The sequence below is a fragment of the Haplochromis burtoni genome, unplaced genomic scaffold (assembly GCF_018398535.1).
Source record: "Haplochromis burtoni strain Fernald_Lab_line unplaced genomic scaffold, NCSU_Asbu1 Contig_510, whole genome shotgun sequence".
Lineage (NCBI taxonomy): Eukaryota > Metazoa > Chordata > Actinopteri > Cichliformes > Cichlidae > Haplochromis > Haplochromis burtoni.
The window spans coordinates 287,792-298,966 of NW_024582871.1; the positions used below are offsets into that span (position 1 = coordinate 287,792).

Here is an 11,175-nt window from a genome sequence, read left to right on the forward strand (position 1 = left end):
TTCACCTGTAGTCGTGGAAGCGGGCGATGTCATAGCGGTCAAAGATGTCCTTCCAGCTGTAGACGTTAACGACGCCCGTGGCCACTGTGATGAGCAGCATCAGGGTAAGCTTAACCATGTGACTGACCTGAACCAGCATTGTGGTGGCCATCAGTGCCAGCACAGCAACGTAGCTGTAATATTTGGGATTGTTCAGGCAACCTTCAAGGCTGGACACGGTGGACAACGAGGAGGAGGGAGCCACTGTGGTGGTGTCTGAGTCTGGGACCTGAGGCAGACAACTAAGCTACACAGCAGACAGGCACGAAGCCATCAGCTTTACCATCATTCAAATTTGCAATATCTGTCCCCCCACAATAAGCTCCAGAGTTTTTATGTTGCATTGGCTCTAGTTTTAACATAATTCACCTGCTTACTGGCAAAAAGGTGCATTTAGCCTAGATGTTAAAAACAAATGAGGAGCTCACCATGTCCATTATGTCAGCCATGGTTAGGATGAAAATGGCGGTCATGGCCCAAGTGTTGCGAGCCCAACGTGTGTGGTCAATCCAGGTGGAGAAAGACACCAGCTTTTTGGCAAAGACCTGACATGAAATCCATCCATTTAGTAATGAAAGCTTTTATTCATGAACAGTCATACTGTCACTGTGGCTGAGACAAACAACATAATGTGTTTTGGTCACAGATGTGTGAAAGGTTAAAAGAAAAACTTCTCATGTGTCAAACATTTAGGCTTTGCTTTGGGTAACAATTCATGGGTGAGGTACACAGACCTGCAGCACAACTCTGATCTGAGATAGCGCTACAGTGTTAAAATTCACATTACTACACACTAACAGCATAGTGTACATTGTATACTACATGAAAGTGTACTCGGGGAAGTCACTGAATTGACACACACTATCTGACAAAAGGATGGGTTTTAACATGACAGACGCTTTTAGGTGTCTCGAAGCCTTTCACAACACCAGAACTGTGAGCCCGGGCATCATTAATCCTCTCACCTATGTTGATCTTTCTGGAGTAAAGATGACCACATATTTAGCCTCTTTAAACGGACACTGCAGGCCTAGGACGTTGTTATATTGGATGCAGCACTGATAAGTCCTGCAGAGCTACATGCAGTGTTTACAGTGACCTTGCAGTTCTCGGTCCATGTAATCAGTGTGTGCTGCAGCCCTGAGCTGAGCGGAGGCCGTGACATCAGCTGTCAATATTCACCCGACTGCAAAATATCAATACATCTAAATTTCCATGAAGAGGGAGGATCAAAAGTACTGCCTGAAAAAGTACTCTATGATAAACACACGGCTTTTTTCCATGACTTCAGAAGATCACATATTTATCCAGTACATGGCAGGCACATGTGGCTCAGACTTAAACTTTAACCCCGGTCTTAAGTATTAAACTTACTTACCTGAATTATATGTCAAAATTGAATTAAGACAGTTTTGTAAACATTTTTCCTTTTTCTGTTGTTAGCTGCATATTAACTGGTTGTTAATTAGATTTTTGATATCAATAAACAAACATAATCTTTGTATATAACGTAACATCACTGCACCCACTATCATCTAAATTTAAAAAGCAAAAAAAAGGAATAATTTTCAAGGTTGGTCCTTGTTTTAGTCATTTCATATCTATTGTTTCAGCTCCTCTGAACGCTCAATATAATCTCTCTCTACCCATTTCTCTATTTGTGACTCTACAGGAGACGCAGGTAAGTGATACAATCATAGAGGTGTTTGAGAGTAGCAGTTATACTGACTCGTGAAATGAACGATACGGGAGGAAAATGTTTTAAATCTGTGTAATGTCACCACATTTGCAGAGAACGTTGTCTAGTAGGTGTTTTTGTGTGTGAAAAACTGGGCTGTGTGAGGGGAGGGTACAGTAAAGACTGCAGCAGATGATACACTGTCTATATGGGAAAAGCCCAAAACCTCCAAAACAAACTTTTAGAATTGTAGGTCTGAGTTTAAAACATTTGAAGAGCCGATGCATGATTTGCACATTTGGGATCACATTTAGTGGAAACTTGTTTCTGTCTCACATCAATGGCCAATTAGAGTCACCAATTAGCTTATCATCCAATATCTTTGGACAATGGGAAACTTGGATTTTAACTCAAGTGATAATCTTTTCCTAAACCTAACAAAGTACTTTTAGGACCTAAACGTAACCAGAGCGAGCTAAAGGGAAACTAAACAACACATTAGTTACAACTTTATGAAACCTAGACAAATAACTGATACATTTTCCATACCGTGTTAGCAATTAAAAATCAGTAGTAACACTTTGTTAACATGATTTCCAACATTAGCATAGCCCCAAAGCTGTGACAATATGTGGACAACTGTGTGAGAGAAAATGCCACTGGTGCTTTCCAGAGGATTGACTGTGAGCACAGTGAGAGAAGAAGGCAATGACCCATAAGTCGCTGAGAGGTTACATATATCCAAACGATCCCACCACTTGCTTGTAAACAATTTAACGAAACAAATTCAGCGTGTGTTTAATCGATTCTGTATCTGAACAAGGTTGTAAAAGAAAAGAAAATCCTCCTAATCACATTGTAAATGAAGTCTAAGAATGTGTTATAACTCACTCTGGGGAAGATGGCAGCCAGAGAACAAATGGTCAGGATGAGCAGTAAGACCTCCCCCACTGCAAAGGTGATGTAGTTTGCAATCAGCCTGTTCCAGAACACGTGAACGTAGTGGAGAGTAATTAGTGAGTTATTATTATTACAGTTATGACTTCCAGTTTACACTGCCAAAGTGTGTAGGCTTACTTTTGCTTTCATTTTCTTTTGTTCTTAGGAGAGTAGGTGATATAAACCATCCTGCCCAAAATGTGAATGAGTAAAACAGACCTGTGAACTCACCAGGGGTCTATGAGCGCCTCCATCACTGCAGTAAAGAGCAGAACCACACAGGAGCAGCAGAAGGCAGCCCCGCTCTGTTTCTCCTTCTCCACAGAGAAGCGTGTTTCCAGCTCTGGATCCACAAACCTGAGGGACAGCTTGTTGGTGTGTTTCCCCTTCAGACTGAGGAACAACAAGCTTAGTGACAGTGAATGCAGCACACTGGTTGTAACATTATTAACATTTTATGGAAGTGAAGCGATTGAAGTGAATGGTCTGACCTGGGCAGGCGCGGTGGAGGTGGAGCTTCCATGATTGGTCACGCCAGAATGTGGTTGCCTTAGTGAGATACCGCGCTTGATTTTCAGAGAACCAGGGTCACGCCAGTAACCAAACAACACCAATGACAACATGGACTGATTACGTCTTATTTATGGTATTTTAAGACAGGTGCGTTTGTTTAGAGTAAGAGTTGGAGTTTGCCAATTTGCAAACAAACACTATAACATATTATACCACGAGCAAGAAAAGGAAATCTCTGCTGCCTACTTGAACTTCAATCAGAGATTTGGTTTGATCACTGGCTCCACTTTTCCCACATGTGGATACAAGATTGGAAGGTTAAAGATTATTAAATATACTGCTCAAAAAATTAAACTACCACTTCAAAAACACATAATGGAATTTAACTGAAACTCAACTGATGGTTCCCTTTCAAAGCTCACTTGGTATCTCACAGTGGGAAACACGCTCTGATGTGACCAATCATGGAAGCTCCACTACAACATCTGTCCAAACCAGACAACAACTTCAAGGACATGGTGTTCCTCAACCCCCTTATAATAGCCAATGACCCCACACCAGGCATGCTTGTTTTCTTTCCTGTGAAGATCCTAAGAGCTCACTTAACTTTGTACTGATGCAGCCGTTAATGTAGTCCAGGATGATGGGTTTTCCTGGTTTTCACAAATATCTATTACACTATAGTACACTTTTATTTACTTTTAGAGCGGTTGTTGCAATACTGCTACCTGTGTGTTATAAAACTAGCTTGTTGTTTCATATTTGTGGCTATTGCTAGATGTCAAAGCTAAGCTTTAGTAATTAATCAGAACCAGAATAACTTAAGTGGCACGGTGGTTAGCACGGTTGCCTCACAGCAAGAAGGTCCTGAGTTCAAGTCCACCATCAGGTTGCGGTCTTTCTGTGTGGAGTTTGCATGTTCTCGTCATGTTTGCGTGGGTTCTCCCACAGACATGCAGTTAGTGGGGTTGGGTTTTATTGGTAGCTCTAATTTGCCCATAGGTGTGAGTATGAATGGTTGCTTGTCTCTGTGTGTTAGCCCTGCGATAGACTGGCAACTCCTCCAGGGTGTACCCTGCCTCTCGCTCTAAGACAGTTGGGATAGCCTATGGCAGATGTCACTCTGGCTCCACAGTGCCAGGCAGCGACTAGTGGTGCAACGGATCAAAAGTCTCACGGTTTGGATCGGATCACGGTTTTAAGTCACGGATCAAATCGATTTTCGGATCAGCAAAAACAGAAAAAAGGACAAAATTTTAACATTTACTTATTTAAGTATTTTTTGCCTATTGAAAACATTCAACTCAAGATTCACTCCACACAGTTATATAAAAACAAATTAAGGTGCAATATAGGGCAGTACAGGGCTTTGAGCTGTCATTTGTAGTTGGGCAACAGAAGATGCCTGGATCAGTTCAGCCATAAATGTAAAAATCTCCTGCTCATACATGCTTGGAACGATCTTGTCACTGAAGTGGACGCGCAACGAGATATCATAGCGTGGCTCAAGCACGTTCATCATAGTTTAAACCTTGTTTTGCACAACAGAATACGGCCTCCCGTCTGCAGCTAAACACCCCAGTAGCTTCTGTAATAGCTTTAGCCCGGTCGGGTTGGGCAGCAAAGGGCTGCTTAAATGCCTCTGCTCCTCCACTTGGACCGCTAGCGCTGGCCATAAGTATCGCTTGACAGACCCACCACGCCACCATACACATACTTTTTTTTTCTTCTTTTTTGAATCTTCGGATCACGTGCTGCCGAACCGTGGAGTGGGATCGGTTCGGATTACCGATCAACCGTGATCCGTTGCAGTGACAGCCCAGAAGGGAATGTCAGGACTTCAGGTATCTCAGACATCGGTCCTGCTGATGGGTTAATCATTTTCTGCCGCCCTGTCCAAGAGTAACTGCCGTTATCTTGGAATGTCCTACGTGGCTGGAGATTCCACAAACGTTCTGGCATTGGGATGTACTGATGTGTCATCTGGGTGAGTTGGACTACCTGTGCAACCTCTATAGGGTGCAGGTATCGCCTCATGCCACCAATACTGACACTGACCTTGCGAAATGCAAAACTAATGAGAAAAAAAGTAATGAGGAAGGAAAAAAATGCCACCAAAAAACTATGGCCTGAAGTAGACTGAACCCAGGATTCACTGTGTTGGTGACTGACCACCACAGCCTAACCATAACCTTTTATCTTCCACAAAGAGTGGAAGATAAGTGACAAAGATGTCATGTGTAATATTTATGAAAACAGCAAAAAGCTGTAAATGGTATTGTCGGTGTGGAGACATTTAAAAGTACCAACAGTCAACCTGTCAACCCCTCACTCAGTGATAACCCACTGAAGCACCAGCAGCATAACAAATGGTAAATGGACTGATTCTTCTATAGCGCTTCTCTACTCTGCCGAAGTACTCAAAGCGCTGTATACAACATGCCACATTCACACCCATTCTCACAAGCACTTTCTCTGTACTTATTATTAGTCCTTTATTTATCCAGGTAAAAAATCTCATTGAGATTAAAAATCTAATTTTCAAGAGAGACCTGGCATCATGGCAAAAAAGGCAACTTATCCGGTTGTTAAGTGATGACACGACGAATCCTACTTCCGGGTCTAAAGTAGTCTGCGTTTAATATGGCTTTTGTGTTGTTAACATGTTTAATGTTATGTATTTTCTTCTATTTGATCTCAAAAAGCTCCTAAAACAGTCAGTGATCACTGTTGACCTCCCTCGGCTTTTATTACCGCTAATCATTTATTTAAGCTCAGTTTTTAAAACCTTAGGATGTAACTACAGCCCAGCCCATGCAGCAGTATATGAATGACTAACCTCGTATTGTGGATGGATTATCTCAGTTGTTCTCCTGGCTGAAGTTTGGTCCTTTTACAGCATCCTGCCATGCGATTACATTTGTTCCTGACCACCGAGAACACTCACGTTAACTTTTATCGAGTGGAAAAAAAGTTAGCTTGTTTATATTATGCTAACATAGCTGTGTCGCTAGCGGTCACGTAGCACATCATTATATACCAGCTAGCCCAACTTCAGTAACCCTACAAACGTCACTGCTGTTTAGTTTTCTGTCTTCATTTATGCTGGAAGTGATAACAGAGCTGTACGTTTTAATTTGTTTCCAAAACCCCGCAGTCAGGACATGCTATATTGTATTTAGATAGAAGCTAGCGAGCTAACTTCCTGCTAACTTCTAACTCCGTTAAATGTCATAAATTCCGTTTTCATGGATGCCTGGATGTTAAACTCAATTGTTACACCTGGTAGAGCAGAACGCTGATCATTTTATTAAAGATGAAAGACTTTAGACAGTTTTTCAACTCTCAGTAATGCCATAGTGATCGTTTGATATATGGACCTGCAGCGGAGTTTAGGCCCAGACACGGCTAGTGACGTCAGACTGAACGACCGGATTGCTTTCTAACTACATTCACACACATTCATGCTCCGATGGATGCATCGGAGAGCAACTTGGGGTTAGTATCTTGCCCAAGGATACTTGACATGTAGACTGGAGGAGCCAGGGATCGACCCACAGGTCACCTACCTCCGATCAGTAGGTGACCTGCTCTACCTCCTGAGCTACAGCCACCCCAAGAAACAAGAAACCAGTATCGCTGATCGGCACCGTCACAGTGATGTGAGGCTATTCACTTACGCTTGAACCGTTTCTCTCTCCAGCAGAGCTTCATTAAGGAGTTTGTTGAGCTCCTGTTCATTCTCCTGAGCATCAATCACCCGTTCAGCCAGGTCCCGCAGCCTCAGCCTCCTTCGGGGATTAGGAAACGATGGGTTCACCACCTGCAATCCAAAGGTTAGAGTACAGTTTAGGATTTCTTGCCTCCTCATAAAATGGGAGTCTGCTCTTTATCCAGTTCACAAGTATAGACTAACTAAATAGATAAGCAAAGCATGCTGGAAAAAATGAGGTTAATTCTGGAGGATCTAGAGCAGGGGTGGGCAACTCCAGGCCTCGAGGGCCGGTGTCCTGCAGGTTTTAGATGTGTCCTTGATCCAACACAGCTGATTCAAATGGCTAAATGACCTCCTCAACATGTGTTGAAGTTGTGTTGACACAGGGTGATGTCTAAAACCTGCAGGACACCGGCCCGCGAGGCCTGGAGTTGCCTACCCCTGATCTAGAGTAATAAGTTTCATCAGATGTTTCCTGGAGCTGCTGATGAATCCTGCCAAAAGTTGAACTTCTAATCTTTCACTGAACATTATCCCAGAATCCTTGTAGAGGAAGTGCTCCTCAGACACCTGATACATGCTGCCACATGTTTGTGGTGACCATTGTTATTCAGTGCTTACACTGAACACATGAACACAAATTTAAATGTGATCTTTAGAATCCAGCTTTGTGCATTTAATGCTGCTTGTTCTGTTGTAGTGATGCAGATATTGTTCACACAGATTCAGTTTTGCTGTGAAGAACACAACCTACACTGTAGCTTTATGAGAAACCATTATGTTAACCATTATATTCCTTATATTTCATTATATTTCACCTCAGAGGCCCAGGATGTGAGTGGGCATTAAGGCGTCTGGGAAGGATCTCAGAACTGGATTATAGATGGCAGACAGTTGGTGTCGTAAGCCCCGCCCTCTGTTCAAAGATGGTCGCTCACAGTGGACACAGATGCTTCTTTCACTCCTCTTTTAAACCATCTGTCTTCTCTGTCCAAAATGTGAGCACTGACATCGTCAAAAGGGTGACCTTTGACCTTTAGATGCAGACAGAGTCTTGTCCCCTGGAGGTGGCTCTTCTATGTTGTCCCATGTGATTATGAAGTGGCTGTTTGGTCTATAGGTACTGTTGTCACTGAGGAGTGTAGTAATTTTTGTGTGTGTGTTTAGAGCAACGGTGCACCTTCCCGTGCCAGCTGGTGATATGGTGATGTTGTGGTCTTTGCTCAGGTAAGTGACGACCTTCAGGTCATCTTCCGATTAGTGGATGACCTGCTCTACCTCCTGAGCTACAGCCACGATAATGCAAAATGGGAATGAGAATGCCAAAGTGTGGCACAATCAGAACAGACAAGGACAGGAAAAAAGCAGCACTGTGTGATGAAGGACTTTCAGGCACCTGTTAATGTGTGAAAACCAGGGCTGGGCATCGTCACTGATTTCTAGAATCGATTTGATTTGAATCAGAGAAATTTTGCCTGAGAAATATTATAAATAGAAATATAATTTATTTATAATATTTATTATTCATTATAATTCTGATCACTTATCAGTACATATCTATATTTTTAGATCGATAAAAAGGAAGCTGACACCAGACTTTATCAGAGGTGTGAGCGTCACAGCAGAGGCCTTTGTGTCAAAGTAACTGAGCGATAAAACAGAAAAACATGAAGGCGATTTTCCTGGCCTGGGTTATTTTATTTTTTTTTTTTTTTTTTTTTTTTTTTTTTTTGTTTTTTTTTTTTTTTTTTTTTTAGCAGATGACCTTAAAAATATTGTGCAGTAGATCAAAAACGAAGTGAAGCAGAGCAAAGTTACAGCGGTTTGATTAGAGACACAGCTGAGCGTTTTGCAATGTTGCATAATTTGTTTACATTTGTTCAGTAATGAACAGCAGAAATGAGGCTCTCGTGTCGGAAGTAAGTAAAAAAACAAAAACAAACAGCGGGCGACAGCGTAGATGGTGGGTAGTCAGTAAGGGTGGGTTTTGATTATCGATGTAGAGAGAGCGAGAGAGAGCGAGAGCTCTACATGAAGTGTTTATCCTGGTGGAAGCAAAACAACAAAAGTCGGAGGAAATTCGTGACGATGTTTATGTGAAGCTAGTTTGGATCTTCTTTGTCTGCTGGTTCAGTCGATGTTGTTTGGAGAGAGATCAAACCTGCAGCTTCTGAATCAGCGCCAAAAGGACGTAAACACAAAGCGCCCGCCGACGCTTCCAAATCAGCGAGCTGTCGGCTTTCAGCCCCGACGGCGTGTCCGTGTCGTCGGGTGAGAAAGTCACATCTCATTGATCCTGATGCGTCGGCGGCTTCGCGCTTTGTGTTTACGTCTTTGTGCAGAATCCGTGTTCCTGCTCTCATTTACTGTTTCAGCTGTTTGGTGGTTGTTGAAATTTTGTGAGGTTTAACCTGAGATTCTGGTGTTTCAGGCAAAATAAATTCATATTAAAAATTGATTCAGGATTTTAATGAATCGATATCACGTTATCCAAGCCAGAATCGATTTTAATCGATGAATCGATAATCAAAACCCAGCCCTAGAGAAAACACCATCTCTTTGGTTACCCTTGTGTCCAGCTCCTCTGGTTCCTCTGGTGTGGTGCAGGCTGTGTGAACACTGCCATTACAGTCTGTGGTGTTGATCAGCAGAGGGGAATTTCCATTGGACGAGGTTACGGACAGTTTCTAATGTGAAACAAGCAAACAGCAAGTGCTGAGTTTATTATGAAGAACTGAAGGACTTTTGTTTGTATCATGCATTGTGGATGTTCGACATACAGCAACATATTCACAACAAGTAAACGCTGACTATAGAAATACCTGCAGAGCAGTATGGAGCGTTTTACTTACGACGCTGTTAATGCCATTCTTTCCCACAGGTGCTTTTGGAACAACCACCAGGTAGGTGTCTATGCCTCTCTCCCTCAGGTAGTCACAGCGGTCACCGCCATTCCCCGGCTCCACATCAAACTCACCATGAAGACACTCCATGGTGCTTTGTGAGATGTGCACACGGCTGTACACACATACAAGGTGGCGCAGATTACACGGGCCATTGTTCTACCAACTGTACTTCCACATTAAGTGCTGTGCAAAGTGACGCTTTGTGTATGAGTATTTTGGGTTATGCATTTATTTCCCCAATCTAAAATATCAATACACACTGAATGTAAATATATGCACAACATTTAAAGCCTAAACTTGTGATAATAACACAAAAACCACAAAGAATTAAAGCAGTTTAAAGTAAAACATTTGATGGTGAGGTTCACAGCAACAGATTCATCTTCTTATCCGGTTATTGGGAGGAAATCATGACAGCTTTTTAAAACGTATGAATATAATAATATAACTTCCGATTATAAATGTTTAAAAAAAACAGTATGAAAAAACATATCACTGACATTCAGTTTCAACCAAAATAACCACAAGAGAGCACCAAGCTGCTGTGAAGCTGGTGATACAAAAAACAGAGAAATATCCAATTAAGGTGCAGAGAGCCTGCTGTTAGCAGACAGACAGAAGAATCAGACCATTAATCGATCACATGGTAGCAACTCAATTTAGACATGTAGACATGGTGGAGATGACCTGATGAAGTTCAAAGCAAGAATCAGAAAAAAGACGATTTAAATGACTTTAAAGTTGTTGGTGTCAGACTGACTGATCTACTGGAATCACTTCTCCCGAGTGTTTAGAGAGGGAGGCCAGAACAGAGGAAATATCCAGTGAGCATCAGTGCTCTGGGTGAAAACATGACCAGAAAGCTTACAGCGAGGCAGCAGGTCGCGTCAACACAACATGGAAGCTAAGGACCAAAGTCTCTGAGGAATGTTAGCAGCACCGTGTTGAATCGCTCTGTCAGTTTTAAAGGCAAAAGTGGTTTAATTAGGTAACAGTGAGTGTCTTTAGTTTCAGGTTCAGTTTCAGATCTCTTAGCCAATTCATGCAGCATCAGCATCATTTGTTTCTGGCTGGGAATAGTCGAGCGACTCTTCTCTGAAACACACCAAGTAGCTGATACAGACAAAAACATGATATAAATGTTTGGTTCAGAGTAAGAACTTTATTCACATCTCCAGTGACCTAAAAACTAAAACGCAGCACATCTACTTTGTGCATGTTATTTACATGAGCCGACACATGAAAACACTCACATCGAAGGAGAAATAAGGAAAATGGGACCATGTGAGAAACACAGTCCAATCAGTATTGATCAATGCAACTGATGAAGCACACTTTCTGTGTACTCACTACCTAATTTATAGCCAAAGTATTCACTCACTGTC

At 42.2% G+C, this 11,175-nt stretch overlaps 1 protein-coding gene across 6 annotated transcripts in view; it reads right to left on the reverse strand.

Moving 5' to 3' along the window:
- Nucleotides 1-11,175, reverse strand: part of adcy3a (adenylate cyclase 3a) — a 69,475-nt gene that overhangs the window by 16,123 nt on the left and 42,177 nt on the right. For all 6 annotated transcript variants that reach the window (XM_005947259.3, XM_042214001.1, XM_005947258.3 and 3 more), the window contains exons 8-14: nt 9,737-9,902; nt 9,452-9,571; nt 6,850-6,992; nt 2,888-3,049; nt 2,609-2,696; nt 468-584; nt 6-286 (exon numbers count right to left, since the gene is read on the reverse strand). In XM_005947259.3, coding sequence (XP_005947321.1) covers nt 6-286; nt 468-584; nt 2,609-2,696; nt 2,888-3,049; nt 6,850-6,992; nt 9,452-9,571; nt 9,737-9,902 — 1,077 coding nt within the window. The remainder of the gene's footprint in view (nt 1-5; nt 287-467; nt 585-2,608; nt 2,697-2,887; nt 3,050-6,849; nt 6,993-9,451; nt 9,572-9,736; nt 9,903-11,175) is intronic.